The 26,814-nt window shown below is 42.3% G+C and overlaps 1 protein-coding gene across 1 annotated transcript in view; it reads left to right on the top strand.

The window, feature by feature from the left end:
* Window positions 1-24,651, top strand: part of LOC126203024 (cytochrome P450 6k1-like) — a 124,027-nt gene extending 99,376 nt beyond the window's left edge. The window contains exons 7-8 of the mRNA XM_049937263.1: window positions 17,380-17,631; window positions 23,271-24,651. Of these exons, the coding sequence (XP_049793220.1) occupies window positions 17,380-17,631; window positions 23,271-23,443 (425 nt within the window). The 3' untranslated portion in view covers window positions 23,444-24,651. The remainder of the gene's footprint in view (window positions 1-17,379; window positions 17,632-23,270) is intronic.
* Window positions 24,652-26,814: the final 2,163 nt, after the last annotated feature.

Below are 26,814 nucleotides of genomic sequence, written 5' to 3'. Positions count from 1 at the left end.
GAGGCATGAGGTTAGCACACAACTCTCCTGGCTGTTGTTGGCTTCCCAAACCTTGCAGCCACTACTTCTCATCCAAGTAGCTCCTCAGCTGGCATCACGAGAATGAGCGGATCCCATTCTAGTCCTCCCACCAAGGGAAAATCCCTTGCAGTTCCAGGAACTGACCTTGGGTCCTATGCATGGCACTCAGCCACACTGGCCACTCAGTTATGGAAGAGGATTGTTATCATGGAGACAGTTATTTCTTGGTAAAGAGGTATATTGTTTGATTCATTTTGATACATGTTCAATATGAAGTTTTTGAGGAAAGATCTCTGAGAAGGCATAGTATTTCTTTTAGCATCTCCATCTGCAGTTTGTTAAGCACTCCCATGACATCCTAGTGCTGACTAAACAGAAACATGGGGTTGAACCGAGCATATCTTCATGGAATTTCTTCCATTAATTCAAACTTGGTAAGGGTCCCAGACTGATGAACAACACTTGGGAATTGATCGCGAGAGGGTATTGTAACCGACCTATTTTGTACCGGAATTACACTTCCTCAGGATTTCTCCAAGTGAATCTGAGGCTGAAATCTGCATTTCCCACTGCTAGGTTTATGTTGTCATTTCACCTTAAATTGCTTCAAACAGGAGTGCCTAGACACTTAAAATAGTGACTGGTTCCAGCAACTGATTGCTTATCATGTAGCCACAAGAAATGAAACCTTTTCATCTATTTACAAGCATTACATCAGATTCATTTATGTTCAGAGTTAGTTGCTAATCTTTTCTCCTGGTGGTGATCGTCAGCAGATCTCTGTGTATTTCATAAAAGGTTTCAAATGGTGTCACCACACTCTTAACATATACAGTCACGACAGCCACTGCTGTGAAAGTTGTTACCATCTTGATAGATGAAACACCATTAGCACCCCTAACGGTGAGAGAGCAACCTGCAAGATTAATGTTGCTGCTGTCTGTTCTTATTATGATATGCACATTGTTTGAAACTTAACAGTTTTCTGTGATGTCTAATGATGCACATTTTCTTACATGTCACTCAACTTTCCATCATACAACTCTTGCCATTTATGGCTCAGATGTAGCAGCAATTGTGGAATGGGTTTCTTCTGTGTGGGGAATTTCACATTTGTGTGGTTTTCCCTTCAGCTACAGTTGTTGTGGCTTGTTTGGCATGTTAAATAATGTGAGTTCAAAATTCCATACAAGTTTCCTATGTTCTAAATTCACTGATTTGACTGGAAGTGTAGTGAACAAAACTTCATTCGTTGAGTAGATGTATGATGTCTTTCAGCAAAAGGCCAGATCTTCAGGTGTTTACAAGCCATTTCCTGTTCTTAAAGGGAAATGACAATATTGAGTAAATAGCATTAGATTATAAGAGAATTGTAAATAAACTGTCATGTAATATACTGTTTTGTACCTTCCCAGGGTCGTTAGGAAATAGACAAATATTGTGTCTTCTTTTTTCTGTTTCTGCATTTTTTGTGATGGACGATACACTCATTTGTAAAAACCATTCTATGAACCTATATAAACAATTATGGTTCACTTTCGCTGAACTGAACAGTATAACTTGCTGGATGCTTAGCGTGCTGCTATCACAGTGGCTAACAAAAATAAATTGCAGTGTCGCAACTGTTATGTTAGACTTATAGAGTATAAATATGTATGGAGTAGCATTGAGATGTGCAGAATGAGAATTCTGTCTCACTGTCAGAAGTACTGTGAAACATTGTATAAGCGTTTTACAGATCTCTTAGCAATTTGATACCAGAAACTGAAGTTGACTTAAAGATGTAAAGAGCAATGGCATTGTGGTTTCTCACAACAGCATCATAGCTGAGAGTCCACTTTATTACAATTTTTTGATAACAGGATAAGAATTGACAGCCAACAATTTTTTTATATTTTTTATTGCACTGATTCACATTGTTGAATTTGTTCTTCTTAATTATGTTACAATGATGCGGTATGGGAAACTGTCTTGTGCAGGAATAGATACATTCAAAGTTTTGAAACCCTGCATAAATTGGAGGATATCAACCAGACTGTCATGAACAAATTCTGTCTGCATATTAACATAGCACCATTATGTGCACACTGACTGGTAGTTTACTCAAACACACTTGCAAATTTATCTAGTATTTGTCTCATAAACACATGGCCATAAAAATGCAGAATTATCTCTACAAGACTTCCTAATATTGTGTCTCAGTATTTTTCAACATAAAAGTGCCTCATCTCAATATGACATTTACAGTTATATATTTGTTATACATACCTAAGGAAAGTAATTGGTCCTACATTCACATACTTCTCTTTATATCTGTAATGACGACAGTACTGCATCATAGCTGTTACTAAAACTCAAATGTGCAGAAACATATATAAAACAAGGTGAATATGTGTAATATTCAAGTTTTGCTATTACTGCAAATTGCAGACAACAAGTGTTGTACTAAAATCACATGACCAGACCAGTTTGACATTGAGAACATGCACAGTGGCCTATGCTCACTCCATAGATATAAGGTAGACTCTGATGTCACCTATGTGTACACAATAGCCTCATCTGTGGACAGTCTCGAAGGCTACAGATGCTACCTGCCAAATATCTTTTCCTCAGTTGTGCAAATGGTTAGCATGTCAGCACAACTGCACAATGTAGGAGGGAACAATGCCATCTGCATTCTATATATAAGGAAAAATTGTACAGCGGGTTGTTTATTCAGCAATCACATCTGGATGTTTTTTGTTTATGTCTTGCATTACACCTCATTTCAGGAGCAGTAACATCTACAAGCACTTATCAAATTTCAACAGCAGTGAGTTGTGGTTTATCGAGACTGTGGTTCATTCGTCTGTGATCTTGCTGATCACATTGGTCAGGATGTGAATAGCGACTCTATGGGTTTGGGAGGACCATACTCAATGACAATAAGAGCTCAGTGGCACTGCACAACTAATGCCCAAAAGTTGCTTTTTGCTCAGCTGTGCAGTATCAAATGGCCAAGTCACTTAACTTGAATAAGCTTCAAATGGCTCTGAGCACTATGGGACTTAACTTCTGAGGTCATCAGTCGCTTGAATAAGGAACTGGGCCTGTTTGCATCAAGGTAAGTATCAACATGCCAACCATTATTGAGGCTTCCCTTGATGCAGCAGCAGAGAGAGGTGTGCTAAAAGACAATACTGAACACAGAAGTGGTGCAATGTTGTATTTTCAGAAAATTCCCAGTTCTGCATGCAGCATCATGATGGCTGTATCCATGTATTGAGGCTCAGAGGAAAATGAGTATAACCAAATTGGACACATCATCATACAGGCCCTGGCTGAATGATATTGGGTGCCACTGGGTACTGAACAAAATTACCTCTGACTCACATAGCCAGTAATTTGGAAAGCAGGTGTCACATTTCTGACATGTTAAGGCCTGTATCTATGCCCTGTCTTCAAGGTCTCCATCGTGTTAACCTTCAACGTCATGTTAACTTCCAACAAGATAACTTAAGGCTGCATGCACCCTGTGCTGTCCTCATCTGCCTTGATACAGAGGGCATTGAACCACAGCACATTATCCAAATCTCTCAGCTGCTGTAGACATCTGGTCATAACTGATGAGTCACCAACAGACCAGCACAGCACCTCTCACCAGTATCTATGGTTGGTGAACTATGGCATAGAGTTGAATCAGCATGGAATGACAATGTGCTTGATGTAGGCTTATCAGGCTTTCAGTTACTTGAATGGCCACCTACCGACTTTTTAGGCTCAAGACTAGCTGATGAATACAAAGTGCCTCATACATGAGTAACTGAGCATTACACGAAAGATTACATTTAAAATAGTGACTCCAAAAGACTGTTTGGATCTCTGAACATCCCTAAAAGCCCAATCTCAGATGTTTCAAGTTTCTTCATCCAGAATTACTCTTTTGTTTTATGGAAGTTTCTTAGCAAACACCACTAATCCTCCCTGCAGTGAACATACATAAGTTGATTTGTAAACAGGGGCATTCCTTTGTACAGTCTGAGGCAGATCATGAGACATCAAAGTCTTTAGGCTGTCAAGGGAAGTCTGCTGCCAATGTTGATGCTGCTATTCCAGATTATAGGGACCGAAGTTCAAACTCTGAACCAACACCTTTGGCAAAGTTGTTCATTTCAAAACTATCAGAGCTGGAGATGCAAGTTCATTGGAGTTTCTGACCTTTCTTAGTAAGAGATGAAGCCAGGGTACATCTTTTATCCTGGAAGTGCCGTTACCCCCATTGGTAGCTTCTTAAACGCAAAATCCCTTGAATATACACTGCTGGAAAAAAAATTAATACATTCGTTTAGAGATTTCTGATTCACTGAAGATCTATTGTTGCAATAGTGAATACAGAGTACATAAAATTACTATGTTAATATATCAATAACACAAGCAGTTCTGAGGTACCCAGTATTGAACCATGCTGAAACACCCATATTAGAACATGGTGTAGCCTCCGTGGGCCGCAATGCAGGTGCTGCCTCTCCAATCGATCATACAGATTGTGAATTCCTGGGATTGTTATACCATGCCTGCTTGACCTGTAAGAGTTGTTAGTTGATGAGTCACCCGAGTCACTTCTCATTCCATCATATCCCACACATGCTTATTTGGAAACAAGTCCAGAGATTGTGCTGGCCAGAGACGTTTATGCATGTCTTCCAGAGCACATTGAGTTTCACAGGCAGTGTGTGGGTGAGCATTATCCTTCTGGAACAACATATCACCTTCCTGTTGCAAGAATGGCAAAAGAATGGTTCTAATAACATTCTGCATGTACTGAGCTTTGGTTAGCACTCCCTCCAGAAAGACAAAGGTGAAAGAGTGTCATAGCTTATCGCATCCCAGTCCATAAGATGTAGGGTGGAGCCAGTGTGTCTTGGAGGACTGCACTCTGTGAGACAGCTCTCACCAGGTCTACAGCATACACACAAACAACCATCATGTGCATGCAGGCAGAATCTGCTTTCATTGCTGAAGATCACAGTGCACCATTCCATCTTCCAAGTGATCCTTTGACAGCACCAGTGAAGCCATGCACATCAATTTCGTAGCATGAAAAGATGAGCTAGAGATCTGTGTGTCTGTAGACCCACTGCTAATAACTGGTTTGCAACAGTTCGTGCTGAGACATCTGGGCTCACAAACCCGTTTATCTATGCTTTGATAGCTGTACAATTTGCCACTGCTGCCCTTACAACACAACAATTCTTGTTGTCATCTGTGCTGCATGGATGTCCAGAACTTCATCTATGGGTGTGAGAATGTTCATGCATCCACTGATATCAGAATCATTGCACAGGTAATGCAGCACATCAAACTTGTGAGACAATTCTCCAAAATGACAATCCCACCACCATTTGGAAGGCCACAGTTTAACATCTTTAAGATGTGCTCAGTTGGCTGTAGAAAGCACAAGTGCAACTCTGTGGCATGGATGCCTGCTTTCTTCATACATTTGCACTATACTGAGCCTTCTGGCTATCAGCATTTCCTATTAAAAGGTAGACACAGATGGCAGTCAGGTAGTTATGCCACCATATTATCTGTTGGCAGACAAAGTTGAAACCATTATCAATACATCTACTATTCCACAGGTGGCATATGTTGTCATTGGATCAAAATTGATGTCATCTTTCCAGGTGCACTAATTTTTTCCAGCAATGTTCTTATCTTGTGGTTATCATTTCATACAGGGTTTCGGGTCAACAGCTTCATATGTCTGATGTGATCTTAGAGGTTTAATAACAGACAAACTTCATGTAATCAATATGAATTTTCACTTTGCAGCAGGGTATGCATTGATTTGAAACTTCCTGGGAGATTAAAACTTTATGCCAGAATGAGACTCAAACATGGGTCCTTTGCCTTTCCTTGGCAAGTGCTCTACCTGTCCCAGGTTCCGGTCCAGTTGCAGCACACAGTTTTAATCTGCCAGGAAGATTCATATGAGCATACATTGCACTGCATTCTGGAAACACTTCCCTAGGCTGTGCCTAAGCCAAGTACTCCCAGTATTCTTTCTTCCAGGAGTGCTACTGTCGCAAGGCATAGAGGGAACTTGTGTAAGTTTGGATGGTAGGAGATGAGGTACTGGCAAAAGTGAAGCTTTGAGGGGAGGTCATGAGTCATGCTTGGATAGCTCACTCAGTAGAGCACTTGCCTGCAAAAGGCAAAGGTCTCAGACTTGAGTCCAGGTTCAGCACACAGTTTTAGCCTGCCAGGAATTTTCAAAACTTTCTGCAATTTTTTTTATTTATTTATTTATTTTATTATTGGTAGCTTCCATCATAAGTAAAAACGTGGCTTTCAATATGACCACCAACACTGTTGCCACCATACCATTGTTTGTTGATAAAGGTATATACATACATTTCACCAATTAAAGCTGTCAGGCCAACACCTGCCACTCTGCCAGTAACTGTTAGGAAAACTGTCCACCCTAAGTGGAGGCAGCTGATTTTGTAATTGTAGCATGTGTCAGCATTGTCTCAGCAACCAAGCCATCCAACGGAATCACACAATAACATTATTATTTATACGATTTCAAACAACACCAAAGGCCAATTTTAAGCATGTCACAGTGGATAAACATAGAATTCAGGGACCTTCACAGACTGTGGGTATGTGTTTTATGCTAAATGTGTTTACAGCAGTATACTGGCTGAACTGGATTGATGGTCTAAAACCAGACAAAAGAAAATTACTGTATGGGTATGGCGTTGTAGGGTTGCCGAATCCAATGATGCACGCTACACCACATGTAATAAACACTGTTTTTATTTCTCGTAAGCACACATATACAGTTGTTTACATTCTGAATTCTCGGTACACGTCTGTACACTTTCGCGCGCGACCACAGACTAGGCAAAGAGCTTGCCAAAAACAAAGATATTAACCGCGACTTGGTCGATAGTCGCCACATTAGGGCCCCCCCCCCCCCCCCCCTAGAGTGTGGAGCACAAACATAAATATTGGGGCATACATGTAAAGGGAACACCCAGGGGGGAGGGAGAGGGTGTTTAATCAGAAACCATACCTTACATTACATTACGTTAGTAATTGAAGTCTTCGAGCCAGCGAGGGGGGCGGATGGTCCTGCCTGACCGGGTGAATCCTCGTACAGCAGTTGAGGGATCTGGGGAGGGGATGGTGGGTTGTGAGGGGCCAGGATAGCGGATCTGAATGCCTGTGGCGGTACGTAGGACTTTGACCGTTGATGGGTCAGTACCAACAGGCAAGGGGACAGACTGGAGGAGATGAATGTGAGTTAAGTTGTCCCTGGGGAAGCTGGCTTGTTCGTAGAAGATGTACACATTACCCGGCTGTATAACAAAAAACACATTAGAGCTGCAAATAAGATCAGTGTTGACATTCACTACCACTTCCTGATACGGGTTGACAGAATCTCCACACGAGTCGTCATCGGTGACATCACACGCTCTGGGGCTGGTCCCTGATACATCACTGAATCCTAACAGGGGAGAGGCGAGGGGCTGCCTGTAGGAGGGTAAGTCATCACATGCATCACTCTGCATAGGAATGTCACACGCACCTGTAGCACTGTCACACGACTGGGAGTGGGGAACGTCACATGTGTGGGAATGGGCGTCGCTCATCCATGGACTGTCGGTAGATGCCTCATGCGAGGTGGGTGCAGCAGGGGATGGGGTCTGACTGGGTGGGGTATCGGGCAGTTCTCCCAGAGTCCATGCAGGTTTGAGGCGGCAGACGGATACCGTTTGAGGCGTGCTGTTAATGAGCACTTCGAACGTGTTGGTACGCCGTGATATGACTCTGTGCGGGCCCGTATATGGAGGTCTGAGTGCCGGTCGGATGGTGTCATCTCGCACCATGACATGAGTGCACGACGCCAAGTCCTTATGCAGAAATACGGGAGGGGGCGTGTGTGGTCGAGGAGGCGGCACACGGATGTTAGCAATTAGCTCCTTGACCTGCCTGACGAATGTCGAGTCGCAGATTTGATCTGGAGGAAGTGAAGGCTCGACTAACTCTGCTGGGAGTGTGAGGGGTTCTCCATACAGTACCTCTGCCAGGGATGCGCCAAGGTCCTCTTTGTACGCGGCCCGAACGCCTAACATTACCCATGGTAAGGCATCGGCCCACTCACCTCCGTGGCACATCAGGGAAGCTTTAAGCGTTCGGTGCCAGCGTTCCACAAGCCCATTGCTCTGGGGGTGGTATGCTGTAGTCCTAAATCGTTTCACCCCACACAGTTCACAAAGCTGTCGGAAGAGGGCAGACTCGAACTGGCGGCCCTGGTCGGTGGTGACAGAGACTGGGCAGCCGAAGCGCGAGATCCACATTAACAGCAGGGCTCGGGCCACTGCATCGGCTGTGATATTAGTGAGAGGAATTACCTCTACCCAGCGGGTAAACCTGTCAATTGCGGACAGTATGTAACGGAAGGGGCCTGAGGGGGGTAAGGGCCCGACGATATCGATGTGTATGTGCTGGAATCTTCTTTTTGCCACATCGAACGTACCCATGGGGGGCTGTGCATGACGTCCTACTTTTGCGCGCTGACAAGCCACACATGCTCGTGCCCAACTGCGACACTGTTTTATCACCCCGGGCCAAACAAAACGTTCAGATACCAGACGTGCGGAGGCGCGAATGCCAGGGTGTGCCAAGTCGTGGATACTATTAAATATGTCCCGGCGGAGAGGTGCAGGAATCACCGGGCATATGCGTCCTGTTGAAATGTCGCACCAGATGGGTGATGAAAACCCAGGAAGTGTCCGTAACTCTAGTTTGAGTCCTGTTTTGATATCGGAACTCAATGCTGCGAGTTCAGTATCCTCTGTCTGCAATTTAGGGAGCTCACTGAGGTCCAGTTGTGAAGATAAAACCGACACCCGAGACAGAAAATCAGTGACGACATTGTCTGCGCCTCTGACGTAACGTATGTCATTCATAAACTGACATATAAGGTCCATATGCCTAAAACGTCTCGGGAATGAGTCCTTACCTGGGTTACGGAAAGCGTAAACCAATGGCTCGTGGTCGGTAAATACCACGAGATGGCGACCTTCGATATCGTCTTGGAAATATTTGATAGCAGCGTAAATAGCAAACAGTTCCCGGTCGAAGGTCGACCATTTACGTTGGGAAGCGGTCAGTTTGTGGGAGAAAAATCTGAGCGGCTGTACAACAGAACCCACGGATTGCTGAAGTACTGCCCCCACTGCTGTATCACTTGCGTCTGTAGTAAGCGAGATGGGAGCATCAGGAATGGGGTGAGCAAGCGTAACAGCTGTCTGTAAGGCTGACTTTAGATTATCAAATGCGCGACGCATATCTGGAGTCCACGTGACCGCCCGAGACCCTGATGTGTTTTTTCCTGCGAGGGCATCCGTCAGTGGGGCTTGTATGTCGGCGGCGTGGGGAATATGTTTACGGTAGTAATTTACCGTTCCAAGGAAGCGGCGGAGACCCTGAAAATCTTTGGGCAAAGGCACCGTACTAATGGCCTCCACCCGTTCAGTTAGGGGGCGGATGCTGTCGCCAGAAACTCTGTGGCCCAGAAAAGTGACACTGGTGCGGCGGAGTTGTGACTTAGTATTGTTCACTGCGATACCGTTTGCTTTTAATAGTTGGAGCACTGTATTTAAATGTTGTTCATGTTCCTCGAGGGAGGAAGAAAAAATTAACAAGTCGTCCAGGTACGCATATGCAAAGTCCAGTTTTCCAACCAGCGAGTCGATGAACCGTTGCCACGTCTGTGCAGCATCTTTAAGGCCGAATGGCATAAACAAATACTCGAACAACCCGAACGGGGTGATGATAGCGGTCTTTTCAACGTCCTCAGGTGCCATTGGCAGTTGGTGGTACGCCTTATGACAATCGACCACACTGAAAATTTGTGCCCCATGCAGCTGGGAAGCAAAGTCTTGAATATTTGGGACGGGATAATTATCTAAAATTGTTCTGGCGTTAAGCGCCCGATAGTCACCGCAGAGGCGGAAAGTGTCATCTTTCTTAGGCACCAAATGAATGGGTGACGACCAACAACTAGAAGAAGGGCGGATAGTCTTATTATCTAAAAGTTCCTGAACAATAGCTTTAGTGTGTTTAAGTTTTTCCGGATTTAAACGCCTAGCCTTTGCACGTACCGGTGGGCCTTCTGTGGTATTTATTCTGTGGACAGTACCGTTATTGATCGCGAACACTGATGGGGATGCTGGACCAGCACCCGTTGCACTGTGACTAACCTGTAATGCACACGTGTGTGTGTCCAAGGCCGGCGGTTCAGTAGCAGTGGCGGTGATCCACTGGTAGTCCTTGTCGAAGAGCTCGGTGGGGTACCTGGTAGCGTCGCGGGTACAGCTTCCGTCCGGCAGTAGAAATGTCACGCGGCGTCGGCTGCCGGTGCGAGGAAGTGGTGCGGGGGTTGGGGGCATGGCCGTGTGCGACAGCTGGGCGGTCTGCTTACGCGTGTCCGTGAGCTTGGCTTGCACGGCGGCGATGCGTAAGCGGAGGGCCCCATTGCTGTCCCGAAGTTCGTCGTTGTGTGATCTAAGAGAAAGCACTGCAACAGCAGTTTCCGCTAGCTCACACAGCAGAATGGCGCTTTCGGATGGGAGGGGTAAGATATCTGAACCGGTGGTACGGTCTCCCGAGTTAAAGGTTAGTGTACCTCGTTGTAGGTCGGGTGACAGTGCGTGGGCTAAGAGAAAATCTACCCCAAGCACGGGTTCATCCACATCCGCGATAACGAAAGTCCACTGTAAGGGCGTATTAATGTCCTGCAGTTTAAGGCTTAAATTCGTTATTCCATGAGAGCGGATCAGGGAATTATTGGCGGCTCGAAGCGGGGGGCAAGGTTGAAGCTCGAATTTAATACCTGCGGACAAAGGTATCACACTAACCTCGGCCCCCGTGTCGACTAGAAATGAAAGGCAAGACACTGCATCTTTCACGTACAAGCGTCCTGGCGCGTGAGGAGAAGAAGTATTTAGTGATAGGCGTCTGTGCGGTTCAACGCGGCCCATAGCGCCTGAATTGGGTCGCGTTATTAGTTTGGGAACGCGCATAGAGAACGACAGTTCTTAGCCGCGTCGCCAAAGCGGGAGTGGAAATAACACCAAGCGGGGCGGCGCGTGGCGTCGCCCGTCGTGCTGGTTGAGGTCGAAGCGGCAGTGGAGGGGGACTTGTTTGTAGTTCCCTCCAATGGCGACACTGCAGTAGTGCTGGTAGGAGAGGAGTTACTGTGGCGGTTGCCAGGCGGCGTTGGCTCCGCGCGCATGCGTGGAGCGAGTCGTGCGCACTCTGTACTGCAGGATGGGAACTGCCGCGCAGGTGTGCCAACCCCTGAGGCCTGAGGGCACCCTGGGGGGGTATGCGGGGGGGGGGGGGGGGCAGAATGTTGTAAACCTGGTCTGCGATCTTCAGTTTGGCATCTAGTGGGGCCGAAGTTACATGTAGAAGGTGAAGTTGAACTTGCTGGGGAAGTTTCAGCAACCAGATGGTCCAAAGCGTAATGTCCGGCATGTGATGCGTGTCAATCATAGCGCGGAGATGACGCCAGAGTTGCGACGGGGACCTGGATTCCAGCGATTCCTGACTGATGAGGCGGATAGCTTCCTCTGGCGATGTGGATAGTCGCTCGAGGATGGTGCGTCGGGCGAATGCATATTTGTCCGTAGCGGGGGGCGAAGCCACAATGTCGCAGATCAGATCCAGTTCGTCATGGAGGTGACACAGTAAGCATAGGAACTTCGAATTGTCGTCGGCGACGCCGTGTAGCTGCAGGACGTGGTCGACCAAGGCAAACCATGTGCGTGGGTGATCCTTGCGAAGGGGTGGTAGCTTCGGCCAACGGGTGGGAAAGTCTTGACGTAAATGTTTATCAGAAACTGTCTCTCCCTGTCCATAGTTCTGCAACGTAATTGTCTCGGGTGCAGTAGCGGTGCACCAGCTTCCGCCACTGTCAGTGGCACGCGGCACGGTAGGCGCGGCTGGCTCGACCTTGGTCGAGAAATCAACGAATCGGGCGGTCGACGGAGTAACGCCGACGGGCGTAGAATGGACCGGCGCGGTAGAATCGACCGTAGTCGACCGATGTGCGGCGAACGACGGAATACAGTTTCCGGGCCCCTCCCCTACAGGTGCATTAAAATAGTTAAAATCACCTAATGTTTGTGGAACACACGCGGCAGGAACGGCGTGTGCCGTCGGAAACACTCGTAAAGCGGACGCTGGTGGTGTAGGGGGGGTTGGTGCAAAATCCGGAGTTCCGGCAGAAATATGAACTCTCCTGTCTTGAGCGTCCGGCTCGATTTGTACAGTCACTGATTCGGGTGGAAAATTCACACTTGCACTTGGGAAACCTGTAAACATAGTCACTGGGGTTTGAGCACATTGTGTCGTCTGTTGAGCACTCGGAACACGTGGCTGTGGAATTTTATAAACACTGTCCTGTTGAGTACAGCTAGTAGAACTATTGCGGACGCCCGGTGGATAATTGTAAAACCATGCCGAAGCGTCCGTTGGAACACTTAGTTTGCACGTGGTCGGTGTAGCAGGCGGCAAGCGCTCCATTGTGTACTGTTCGACGGTCTAAGATTTCTTTGTAGCACTCGCGAACAAAATTCGGGGTCACCAGTATGGTTATGGCGTTGTAGGGTTGCCGAATCCAATGATGCACGCTACCCCACATGTAATAAACACTGTTTTTATTTCTCGTAAGCACACATATACAGTTGTTTACATTCTGAATTCTCGGTACACGTCCGTACACTTTCGCGCGCGACCACAGACTAGGCAAAGAGCTTGCCAAAAACAAAGATATTAACCGCGACTTGGTCGATAGTCGCCACAACTGAAAACAGCTAAAATAAGAATTTAACAGAACAGGGGTTTACATATAAAGAAAATGATTGCATTTGTTTAATAGATTACAAATCTGGAATTAGACTTTGCCAAGGCAAGATATTTCAAAAGTTTTAATGGAATTTATTGGTGTAAGAATGCAGAGTGATGGTGGTAACATTGAATAAAATGATCTCAAGATTCCTGCTGCGTCAAATGGTTAAAATGCCACTGAGCTTTCAGGCAAGTTGTCCTTGGCCATTGCCATTGACTGCTGATGGGCTACTGTTGCGCCCTTATTTTATGCTCTTCTGTGAGTATGGTGAACTTCAAACTATAGAACATATTTTAAATTGTGTAATTTATGGCTTCAAAGTGGGAGGAATTAGACATCCACAATATTGCTGGAGAAATCATCCAGTGGCTGAGTAATCTTCAGTGTGCTATTTGACTGTAGTGTGTATAGTGTATATGTTACCTCATTAATAGACTTCTGTTATTTTTAAATGGTTTTTTTTTTTTTTTTTTTTTTTTTTTTTTTTTTTTTTTTTTTTGTTGGAGACATGACTATCGATTTGATTTTGTGACTTCTCAGCAGGTGGCGTATCTTTGTATCTTGCCTGACAATGAGCCACAGAATGGCAAAAAAGCAAGTTTCTTTCGCAGTACCTCGTCACTGATCTCATAGTGATTCTTGCTTGAGGTCATTTCATTTATTTGCTAAATGTTGCAACTGTTGTCCCTGTAGACTTTGTGTAGTTAGCTCAGCACATGGGGCAAGTTATCAGCATCTGACAGCATTCTTGCCTGATGCGCCAGTGTTTGTAACACAGCGTGCTTCTGTGTTGGGTGATGATGCCTGATAGCATAAAAGTATGGATTGGTATGCATAAGTTTTCTGTAGATGCTGTGGCCAAGACAACCATTTCATTTGCAGTGGATGAGGATGTCGAAGAAGCTTTTTCTACTTCCAGAGAAAACTGGACATCAATGCTGTTGATATGTTCCAAGAACATGTCAAGTTTTTCATGTTCATGGGGCCATATGATACATGTGTCATCAGTGTTTTGGAAGAAACAACTAGGCCTCAGATGGACGTTGTCTAAGGCAATATCCTTAAAATTCTCCATAAAGAGGGTTCCAATCACAATGCTGACCATCTGATCATAATACGGCCTCTGTACAGAAAATAATAGAATGTAAGAGTGTGAAAAAAAGCTGGACCATGTCACTTACAAATAACTGGATTTCTAGGTGGTATTTTAACCACTTGATGTGGCTGGAAGCCCAAAACATTTAAAATAGTCTTTAGAAGACACAAATTACTTGCATCACTGTGTTTTGACCTTGTACTTTGACTGAGCTACCTCAGTTGCTCCAGAATGCTTTATAATGGAAAAGTTAAAAAGTGAGTTAAGCAGTGCTCTCATAACAGGTTTGGTGTGACTGGTTCAGGGAAGCTGTATCCCATAAAAGCCATTATGTCACTGTGGTTCTGCCTACCAATGCATGATACTAATGTTGGGGATAACTGTTAAAAAGAAAAAAACCAAATGCAAAAACATGAATTGCAGGACAAGATCTGGTAAAGTAAATATGTGTAAAATGGTTGACATAAGGAGAGACAGATAATTTCAAGCACTTTATTTTGTAACTGAAAGTGGCAGTTATCTTGCAACAGAATAAACTTTTACCACATCAAGATTTAGGTTATGAGTAACATAGAGCCTGCCATCTGAAGCAGTCAATGAGATACAGATTGAGAGCTTCCAGTCAAACTTAACAGGGCCAGTTTAAGGCCCAAGTGACACGCGGTCATTTGGAGTGCTGTGCTGAGAAAGGCGCCAGAGATACCCAAGCACAAAATTTGTGTACAATTGCATCATAATCAATAGTGAAGACAGACACTTCTGAAAGTAGAGAATAATAGAAGTAAATATTTTCTAAGAAACATGGATCCACAAATGACACATTAATGAAATGACTGCATATCAAATATTGTGCTAGTTAGAACTGAAGCTGTGTTAGAGAGGGACCAAGTAGGATAGTCTAAAAATACATAAAGTTTCATGTGGATGACTTTGTGCTTCTTTTATAGTATACTTTATCACAAGATCTTCATCATTTACCAGTTATGATTGGACAGACTGCATGAATAATACAGACACACAAGTTGTTTACAATTTTTGAATAACGTATAAAGAAGGTTGTTCACAGTGATGACATACATGCCAGATGAAAACATTATTATTTTATCCGTTCACTTTGTTCACTGTTGAAAAATTCTCCAATAAAGTACAATGGAACTTGTTTCAAATTCTGTGAAATTTTCCTTTTGAATAATTCTGATGCCAGTCATTGCATTTCTCAAGGCAGTGTGATGAACATTTTTAGAGCAATCATTGGAAAACTTTGTTGTGCTCCAGACAATTAAATTTTCCTCTTCTTGTATGTGTAATAATTATGTATTTTTCGCCTCATGCTGAAAGCCCCTTTGGCTTTTTTCACTGACGAGGCATAAAAACACATACTGGCTGAAAATGGTCATTATTCTTAACTGGGTGAATGTAGATTTATAGTGCACCAGTCTTTTGCTTGATGTGATGATCCTGACATCTTTTTTGCATCATTTACATGCCCTTGCAAGCTGAAGAATGTCCCCATAACAGCAAGCCATAATATGGCTATTAAATAGTACATAACACTCTGTTATGAGGTACTGGCCACTTAACAATGAGAGAGCCTGGAGTACACATACACTGTGGGGCTCATTCACAGACAGTTTGCTATCAAACATGAAGTCCGCCAGTTTGACAGCCTCCTTATTATCCTGGCAACCAACCTGGCTCAGGCTGCACATGAAATTAGTGTGTTTTCTCTTTGTTCGTTTTCATTTTATTTTTGATAAACCACTATTTGAAGCTTCCAAAGAGTACATTTGTTCTTAGTAGAGATTGTGCAGCAGTTTTTCCTTTGCCACAAAAGAGTGGTTCATCATGAGATCATTGACATAAATAAGAAATAGGAGAGGTTCACAATGCTTGAGATTGTGCAGCAGTTTTTCCTTTGCCACAAAAGAGTGGTTCATCATGAGATCATTGACATAAATAAGAAATAGGAGAGGTTCACAATGCTTGAGATTGTGCAGCAGTTTTTCCTTTGCCACAAAAGAGTGGTTCATCATGAGATCATTGACATAAATAAGAAATAGGAGAGGTTCACAATGCTTGAATTTTTGTTCTTGGGAGGCTGCTCCATGCATTTACTTTGCCTGCCCCCAGTTTTCAAGATAAGATTGAAGAGTTGCCAGTACAACACCTTCAGTAATATAACACTTTAGCTTATTAGGCAGTATCTCGTGTGAGATGCAGTCAGATGCCTTGCTTAGGACACTAAGTGTTAGTGCCACAAGCTGGAATTATCGAAATTAATCAAAAACTGGACAATTCACATTCGTCACCTTTTTTTGGTGAACTGGTATTGTCCCTGGCAGTTTCAGGAATTGTGGGAAGACACCAAATGATAAATATTTGTTGATTACTATGTCTACTTTGCCATGAGACTTTTTGCTTCTTTATAATAAAAGTCACACATGTGACTTTTCGTTATAAGTTGTGACCCATCCTGCACATATAATAACAAAATCTTTATTATAATAAATCTCTTGTGCCTCAGATCTAGGTGCAAATATTTACAGTCACTGCCATTTGAGTGAAAAGCATGTCACTTTAAATTGGTGCTGTCATCAGTAGTCAAATCCAGGTCCTCCCATTGATTTTGGTTTCATACCACACACACAAATTTGTGTTATCTTTTCCGGTTGCATATGTAATAATTTTTGTCATGTTTGTCAATTTTCTACTATTTTTGTGAAAAATTCCCTAACACTTAACTGCTTACTGGTAAGTTTTCCCCAGTTAAATAGTGTCTTATGTTTAACATCTCAGTATAAGTGCATGTTCTGACTGAAAGTGAAATAATGTGCAAGTTAGAGAATTGCAAACCTCAGTTATCGAACTAAAAATGATAACAAATTTTATGTTTCCATTCTTTCTAGCCATACTGGTAGCACATTAATACTGAAGATAGAACAGTACTGTAGGTCTAATTTTTTTGCTTTCACTAAAAGCTTTTAAAACTCTCAAGATTTACATTAAATAAATATGAATTGTTTTTTTCTCGTAACATTTAGCACTGGAATAAAATGTAGAAATTTATTCCCATTACAGAGGAATGTATCTGTAGTACTCGTTTTAAGAGAAAATAACCAATTTCTACTAAGTCTAGCTTTATATTTATTTTTAAAGTTCTTACCAGGAGTCCAAGGGAATACAGCCATGTAATGTCTGAGGGAGCAGGAGAGGGAGGGAGGGGTGGTTGGGGAGCAAATGTCACTTATGTCAAAAAATGTTCTCGAACCCAGATCTTAACTGACATAAAAAGTGGAGGATTAAACAGAATTATGTCACAGCCCTACCGATCCTTAACTTTACCTGCTCACAGAGGCCCTTCGCATGTATCCCGTGGTCAACTTCCTGGACAGGCGCTCAACACGGGACTACAAGATCCCCGGCACATCTGTGGTGCTGCCCAAAGACACAGGGGTGGTGATCTCGGTGCTGGGTCTGCACTATGACCCGAGGTACTGGCAGCGGCCGCATCACTTCATACCCGACAGGTTCAGTGAGGAGAACTCAAAGGGGCGGCCTAACTACATCTACTTGCCCTTTGGTGATGGGCCCAGACAGTGCATTGGTAAGTACTGTACTTCAGTCACCTTCACAAAAAATTGCATGCCTTATATGAACTGTTCCAGAAACTTTGAGTCATTACATAAAATCATTAAAAGGTGGTTGCAACTAAATAAGTTACCAAAGTCCAAGGTATTTCATTAAGAACCTTTCAAGAAATAGTTGGAAATATCATTTTAAAGCAAATTATAGCAATTAGAATTAACACTGTGCATAAATTGATGAATCTGTCAAGAGAAGAGGCAGCTCTGTTGTAGTTTTAAATAACCTCTTCCCCTGATGCACAATATTTTTCCTGCAAAGACTGTAATTACTGTTGAACAAAATTTCAGCATCTAGTGTGTTACAGCCACCTCAAGAGAAGCTAAAAAACATCTTGTTAATGAAGTTTAGTATCTAGTGGATGTTGAAAGATGTAAAAAGCATGATTTGCAGATTTATTATGCAGAAGAGGGTTAAATCAGTTTTGCGATGCAGCACTCAATTAGTAGTCTGTATATGTTCAACAGACATGGGAACCACTACAGCTGATCATCATCATCATCATCATCATCATCTTGGACAGTTTCCAGCCTCTGGCCTGTTTGGAACATAGGCCTCTCCATCGTCTTCTGTCTTGCCACCATCTCTCCGTCTTCACCTTGGTCCAGTCTTCTCCTTTCTTCTGGACGCATGCCTCTACTCCTTTCAGCCATCTACCTCTCTGTCTTCCTCTTGGTCTCTTTCCTTCCAGTTTCATCTCGTGTATCCTCCTGGGTATCCTCTTCTCCATTCTCTTAACCTCTCCATACCATCTCAGCCTTGATTTCTCTATCTCGTCCTGTAATGGTTCCACCTTCATTAACTATCTGATCCTCTCATTTCTTAACCTGTCTATCTTTGTCACTCCAATACTGTTTCTCAAGAATTTCATCTCACTAGCTTGTACTTTGCTTTCCTCTCTTCCTTTCATAACCCAGGTTTCTGAAGCCTATGTCAGGATCGGGACATAGTATGACCGGTATATAACCTTTTTACTGATTTGCTCCATATCAGGCTTCTGAAACTTACAAAATGCTTCTGCTTTTCTCCCCCACTCAGTTATTTCTCTGTTGTTTTTCCATCTGCCTGCATAAGGCTTCCTAGATACTTGTACTCTCCACTCTCCTCAATCGTTCCCCACCAATTCTTATTCCAGTTGTTCCTCTCTCCTTCTTTCTTGTTGTGATAAACATCTCAATCTTACTTATACTAAATTTCATCCCATATTCTTGTACTGTTCATTCCCATGCGTCCAACTGCTCTTGTACTTCCTCCTCCTTATTCCCCCAAATCATCAAATCATCTGCAAACACCATAGCTTTCATCTTCCTTTCACTAATTACTTGTGCTACTGTACCCAGTATATCATTCATCGCTACAATGAAGAGTAATGGTGAAAGTGCACTTCCCTGCGTCAAGCCATTCTTCTGTTAAATCCAAGCTGATCTCTCTCCTCCCACTTTCACGCAGCTCACACTATCATGGTACATTTCCCTTATCCTCCAAATAATTTGTTTTGCTACTCTGTTCTCCAGGGCTTTCCACACTTTGCTTCTACATACACTATCATACTCTTTTTCAATGTCCAGGAAGGTCATTAGTAGATCTATTCCATATTCATAGTGCTGTTCCTGCAGCTGTCTTACAGCAAAAATTAGATCCACTGTGGACCTTCCTGTTCTGAAGCCATGTTGCTCTTCTCTCATTCTTCCTTCTAATTATGCCCAAATTCATGCTTCCAAAATTTTCTCAAAATCTTTGCACAATGACTCAGCAGCATTATCCCCCCCCCCCCCCCCCCATAGTTCTTGCACTCTTTTCTATTTCCCTTCTTAAAGATCAGAACAATTATTCTCTTCTTCCAGTTTTCTGGGATCATCTTCTCACTCCACACAATTTTCATTACCCGATGTAGCCATTGTATCCCCGCCACCATCAAACTGTGCCCAAAAAACAAGTGGACCACCCTGTTACTGAACATGCTGCCAAACATGATATCCCTCATCTCAATGACTGCTTCACAGCCTGTGCCATATGGATCCTCCCCACCAACACCAGCTTTTCTGAAGTGCGCAGGTGGGAACTTTCCCTGCAATACATCCTATGTTCCCATAACCCTCCCGGCCTCAACCTTCGTTGGTCACTGTCCTCACCCATCCAGCCCCTCCCTGTTCCCATTCCAGCACTACACAGCCATCATTTCACCTCTACACCCAGTCTTTTAATTTCTTTTTATTTCTCGCCTTTCTGCTACTTACCCCTCCACCCACCCCTCCTCCCCACCTTCTCTCCTGCCCTCCGAAAACTGCAGCTCTTCACTGTCCGCCACCCCCACCATACTATCCCTCCCCCTCCCCACCCCAGCCTCCATCATGCACTGGTGCTGCTGCTCGCAGTGTGGTTTCAGTTGTCTGAGACTGCAGACGTGTGTGCAAGTTGCATTTACGTGAGTGTGTGTGTGTGTGTGTGTGTGTGTGTGTGTATGTGTGCATGTGTGTATGTGTGTCTATTGCTGACAAAGGCTTTAATGGCCGAAAGCTATAATTGTGTGAATCTTTTTGCTGTGCCTATCACGACTCAGCATCTCTGCTATATGTTGAGTAGCAACTTTCCTTCTCTAATATTGTTACATTCCATCCTGGATTTTCCATTGTTTGAATTTATTATTTATTATTTTAAAAATACTATATCAATGTATGAAAAGGAAAAGCTAGAATTCAATTAAAATATTGGTAACAACCTTATTTTGCTCTGTCCATTTGTATCTGAGAAATTATGCTTTAGAACTTTAAAAAGTGGAGTTGCATATGTATGGTTTCTGGAACTACAAACTTACTCTCTGGCTATGAACAGTAGGTCCATAACAAGAACTGTCTATGTCACCTCATAAACTGCAAAAATGGGCACCACTGCAAAGGATCATAGTTTTGCTGTAACCTCAGTAAGGGGTGAGATAGCTAAGACAGGCCAACTCAAATGCAATCATAACGAGTAAACGTGTTGAGCTGGAGATTTTGCTAATTTATAGGTGACAATGTGGTAAATTCCCTGATGTGGGAAAGTGATTTTTAACTTTTATAGCTGCCAAAATATGACACCAATATTTCATGTTTTAAAATGGTAATGTATGCCTTTTGTGTCATTGAGAAGACCCTTTAAAGAGGGTTTTAAAGACTTAATATGTGTGGATGTTGGTGAAACAGTAACAGCACTGCTAAACAAACCCCTCTGCCTTCAAGAGAAGAGGTCCTACAAATGTCTCTCCTACTGTACCAAATGCAAACAAGCATGTAACTTGAGTACAGTTCATGTGTGACTATGCTCAAAATGTTAAGTCTATGCAATTTTTTTCATCTGACCAGGATCAGGTGCCATCATACATATAAGGTTCAACACATCAAACATTTGATTTAATACATTATACATCAGTATAACCATAAAATTACAGTAGAATCATCTTAGAAGTTGACCTGCTCCTCCAATGAAAAGGCATGAAGAGTGACACATTGTCAAGTCTTTCAAGCAACGAGACAATGTAGGAGGTAACTTGTAGACAGTATCCATTTGCGTAGCCAAAAATGATGTGAATGCACAATAGTGATGTCACCAGCCCAATATGGTATAGGCGCTTCCTGTAATAGCTGTGGTTCAATGTGAGGTGTCTTGTAGTGTTCGTCAGTCTTTGGGAGCACTGATTTTTCTTGTGCCAGAAACTTGGAATCACCAGAAATTTGGAATCAGCAGTGGGTTCACTTTGGCATGATTTCTTTGCCTTTGTATTTAAAGGTCTGTTGCCATTCAGAAATACATTTCTCCCAGATTGCTGATTTAATTATGTTTAAAAGATCTGTGGCTGATTATTCCATGTATCCTTTTACTCAATCATAGACAGCTGCTTTGGCTAGCCTATCTACTCTTTCATTGCCAGGTATGCAACAGTGTACTTTTACCCAGCACATTTTAACTTCCTGATTCCTGCTTATCATCTGTAACCTCAGATTCATGACATCTATGCTATTGGCTGGTTGGACTGTCCACAGTGCAGATGCCTTGGAATAGCTCCAATGCTGATCTGGAATCAGAAAGAGCAAAGAACTCAGAGCCCAAGTGCTTCTCAGCATATTGAAGAGCTTGAATAACCAAAAGCTTAGCTGTCGTAATCATGAGCTGCTTAGGTAACGTGAATTTCATTCCAGTATGGCAGCTGGTATCACAGTATGCATAACTACATCCATCTTTGTGCTTAATTACAACTGGACTTATCATAGTACAGGTCCTTGTTGCATCACATTTTAACAATTCTTCAGTATTTGCTTGTAGAACTCTTGTTTTAATTTAACGCACAGATGAAAATTCCAAGCTGTAAAGTCTGATGAGAATATGAATCATTTTGTATTTCCAGAACAGTCAGTGCAACCAATATCCAAATATTCTGTTAAGAAGCTCTGTTGCAACTATCTGTGTGAGTAAGTGTGATGCACATGTTAGAACCACAGTGGGACGTCCTCTAATATTTGTGGCAGCATATCTGTTAACTGTAGATACTTGTGGTTATTTTAAGTTGCACCAATAATACAGGGACCACTTATGTGATTCCTGAAAAGCCTGCCCCTGAACCAAAACAGGTTTTCGAAGTTACTGACATGGAGCTGTTGATGAAGCAGAATGTGAAAAGGATGAAATGCATTGGAATATAGTATTCATGGAACACTCCTCTGGCTGATTGCACTTGCACATTCAAGCTGCCTCTTAGTGATGTGTATACTGCATATTACCACTGTCAAATTTTAGTGGCATTTTTCTCATCAGTTGCTGTTCTTTACTGTTAGTGTATTTTATTACTCAGTTCCAATTTCTTGATTTTTTTTTTAATTATATTTGCAAGGATTAGTTGCAAAGGGCTGGCATGATCAGGATACCTTTCAGCATACAACTTCACCACTAACTGAGAGTTCTACAATTTCATCAAAAATAAAAACCATTTCCACTTTTTCACAAAATAATGTAACTGGATAGATAAAAAAACTGCTCACCAAGTGGTGCCAGAACACACACACTTTGTTGGATGTCGTATAATTGTTAAAGTCTATACAGCTTCAAGGGCAAGTTGTCTGATTGCTACAACAGATGAGCACAGACTGTTAGGCTTCTAACATGAATGTAAACACATGAACTGTGCCTCCGATAGGTATTTGTTTGCATTTGATACACTAGCGCAGATACTGGTGGCACCGCTTCTCGTGGCTGTGGGACAGTGGTTGGCAGTGCTATTAATTTGTTTCTATTTGATTGTCTTCCACACATTATGTCATTAAATCCCTCTTTGAAGTCATTTTCCAATGAAAAAAGTATTTTTTTAAAAGCTGGAGTCATTAGTTGTGTACATTACAAAATTGTCCACTGTAGTTTACAAAATGTGCACCTTGATACATTTATTCATTTTGAATGTATTTGGGGTGGTCTGCCTTAGCTACCATAGCACACTTTGCCTTTAGGCAACATTCCACTCTTAAGTTCCACATATCCACATAGGACCAAACATATATGCCATTACACAGTTTACACTAGAGGTTCTGTAATGACTGTGTGCTATGCTGTTACAAACACGTGCTTTTGTTACAGGAATGAGGATGGGTCTGATGCAGGTGCGTCTTGGCCTTGCGCACATCCTCAGCAACTTCATCGTTGGCCCCACAGTGCATACGCCAGTTCCTCTGCCTCTGGACCCCAAAACCTTCCTCCGGAGGCCACAAGGGCCACTGCTGCTCAGCTTCCAGAAGCTGGTAACACAGTGATGAGTCCAGGCACAACACTCACAGAAATGGACTGCCATAGTGTGTCAGTGAATGTATTACAGCATAATTACATTCTTTTAATTCTATTGACAGTTGTTGTAGAACAGTGGAGTGAAAGTACAGCTAACAAAGTGGAAACAAAATCCAAAAATCCAGCACACTGAAGCCAGGAAGTAAGTTACATAGTGTTACTGAAGTCTCGGATGCTGCTTCATCAGTAACTATTTAAATTATTGTCATGGTAATGTTCCCGAACTCAAGAGATTAACCATGCATGAGTGTTATATTATATCTTCTGAAAGAGGTAGGCTAAGTGTGTCTAGGAACTATGCCAGAGTAGCATAATTTCAGTAGATCTACACTCTCTTTGAATGGGCTTGATGGTCCTGTGTGTTTGCATCTGTAAGAAGTTTACTCAAGTTGCTAGATTTGTCTCTTTATTAAACAAGATGTCTTAGTTCATAATTAGTTCTGGCTTCTAGCACAGCATAGTCACACTGCCATTGCTAAGTAAAAAATCACATCATAGCGTGGAAAAGACTCTAGACTGGGAGTCTAGATTTTAAGTTAAACATGATTCTGACCTTGTGCTGCAAACTGTTTCACTGGTAAAATCTAACATGCACTGTATCACTCTTCAGGAGCTACCATATGCTCTCAAGAGTACAGCTTTCTGTTTATAAAACAGACTGTAAGAGTATTAATGACATAGAGATAAGCATCTCTTTGTATGTATCACTTGCCAAAAACTTTGTGTTGATAATGTGATCTGTTCATGAAGATATATAGGGCTCATATTGACTGAGCGTTCTTTATATGAGAGACCATTTAAAATTAAATTCCTGCCTATGTTTATTTCTCTGCAGAGTTCGTGTAAACTTGTAGATTGTACATTGCAAAATATATTTGATGAGCCAACTACTATAAATAATTTGTGGAGAAATGTTTTCCTGTGAGACTACTTTTCAGTGTGTTTATGACAGTAAATAATACTGGAGACATTCTTCTAATATTTTTTTGTAAGAGACTCCACTTAGAAAATAGAACATTTTCATCTGCTGTACATGCAACATTCAGTTGCAGCACATTGAGTAAAACTACCTGTTTCAGTATGAGAGGATTAAAAATAACAAAAAAAGCAATGTTAACAAATAGATGTTACACTTTTTTTGTAAACAAACTATGTTAAGAGTAATGGAAAAAACTTAAAAATGAAAATAAAATGGTTTTTCCTAAGAATTATATGCACTTTTTTGCTGCTCGCAAGTTTTGAAAATTCATGTAGTGTAAAGTTTAAGTGATTTAATTCTATTTTTAAGCATGTAATCTGTGTTACAATGTGTGAGAAGAGTGACTGTCACCGAAGGAGAGTCGCAGGGAGAGTGGTATGTATAGAATGTGGGTTGGAATTTCACTGGGGTGACTGTAGTGGGAACTGAATGAGAAACTCAATGAGGCTCTCACAGGTAACTGTATGCTTTGCAAAAAACACAAGATAAATGATGAGCAGAAGGCACAGATTTGTGCTCTTCAGGCTGAATTATATCATGTGAAATTTGTACTAGATAGGTTGAAAGGGGAAAGAGGTTTTGGGAACTTGACGAAGATAACAACCAATGGTTGAAAGAAGAACAGCTCTTTAACTAACTTCATCTACATTTCAACTAACAGTATCAAACAAATATGGCTTGTTACCTGAATAAGGAGTGGAAGAGCCTCACCAGTTGTAAGCCACAGTAGGATGCAGCAGACTTCTAGCAAAGAAATTCAATGTAGGCCATTACTGAAAGAGAGTAGGAAGAAAAGAGTCTTGCTTCTAAGTAGTAGTCAAGAGAGAGCTGTAGGCCAGATGGTACAGGAAAAATTGGGCACAGGGTACCAGGTCACAAGTATTGTGAAGCCAAATGTTAGCCTTAACCAGGAGGTGGAGGACATAGGGAATTTGTGCAAAGGTTTTGTCAAAGAGGATCAGGCTATTATAGTTGGTGCACCAGGGAAAAGCCTGGATAAGGACAGTAAGTACAGCATTAGCGGTGACCTCAATGAAATATAAATAGCAACTACACCCACAAATGTGGGATTTGTGTAGGTCTTGCAGCATCATGACCAGCCCATAGTAATTACTGCTGTGAACTGTTTGAACACTGAGTTGAGCAGGCTGCTGCTGGTTGTGGCAAACACCTGAACAGGAGAGGGAAAGATAGGTTGCAGATAATATATGCGGGGCCACCACCACACATAACAAGATCCCTGTGGTTACTGCTGTCAGAGGGGCACCTTTTTTAGGTTAGAATCAGGATTCAAGCACAAAATGCTTGATACAGCACCGAAAAGTAAGCTTAGCTAATTTCATCAAAATATTAGAGGACCGAGTAATAAGGTAGAAGAGCTTCATGTCTGTTTGGAAAATTTAGAGAGCTCTGGAAAGACAGACATCCTGTGCCTGTCTGATCAGGGTTAGATAAGTTACATATAAAAGATTACACTATTGGAGCTTACTCATGCAGAAATAACATAGGAAAAAGAAGGAGTTATTATGTACATTAAGACAGAACACAAGTTCAAAAACATTGAGACAAGTAGATTTTGTAGTGATCAGCATACAGAGGTGTGTGCTTGTGAATTAATGCTGAAAATTGTTCACTTTTAATTGTAATTGTACACGGATTCACAGTGGGAAATTTTGAACTATTTATGAGGAATCTGGATGCTATACTATGCTGTCTATCAGACAGCAGCAAGCACTTAATAGTCTGTGATGATGTCAGTGTAGGTTTTCTAAAGGATTCTGATAGGAAAAATGATCTGGAAACCTTATTTGTATCCTACAATTTGGTCCCAGTAATTAACTTTCCAACAAGGGTGGTCAAAAACAGTAGGACACTAATTGATAGTGTTTTCTTTGATGAAGATCAATGCACAAAAATACTGTTCACCCATTAACAAATGCTCTCTCTGATAATGACACACAGTTATGTTAAATAACATAGCACCTTACAGTATGGATGGTCCTCAGTGGAAACCAATTAGAATAATTAATGACCCCAGGACAAATGTTCTTAAGAATAGTTTACAGGAGATGACATGGGTTGTAATATATAATGAACCAAATGGTAACATAAAATTCAATCTATTCTATTACTATGTGGTGACTATCGACCAAGTCATGTGTAATATCTTTGTTTTGGGAAGCTCTTTGTGGCAGTCTGTGGCCGCGCACGAAAGAGTACACATGTGGACAGAGAATCAAGAATGTATATAACTTTATATGTGTGCTTCCAAGTAATAAAAAAGTGCTTATTACATGTGGTATAGTGTGCATCATTGTATTCGGCAATCCTACAACACTAAAACCCATACTGGTGGCCCCG

The sequence above is a fragment of the Schistocerca nitens genome, chromosome 9, assembly GCF_023898315.1.
Source record: "Schistocerca nitens isolate TAMUIC-IGC-003100 chromosome 9, iqSchNite1.1, whole genome shotgun sequence".
NCBI classification, from domain to species: domain Eukaryota; kingdom Metazoa; phylum Arthropoda; class Insecta; order Orthoptera; family Acrididae; genus Schistocerca; species Schistocerca nitens.
The sequence above is the reverse complement of the archived record's forward strand: the minus strand, read 5'-3'. Positions and strand labels throughout refer to the sequence as shown.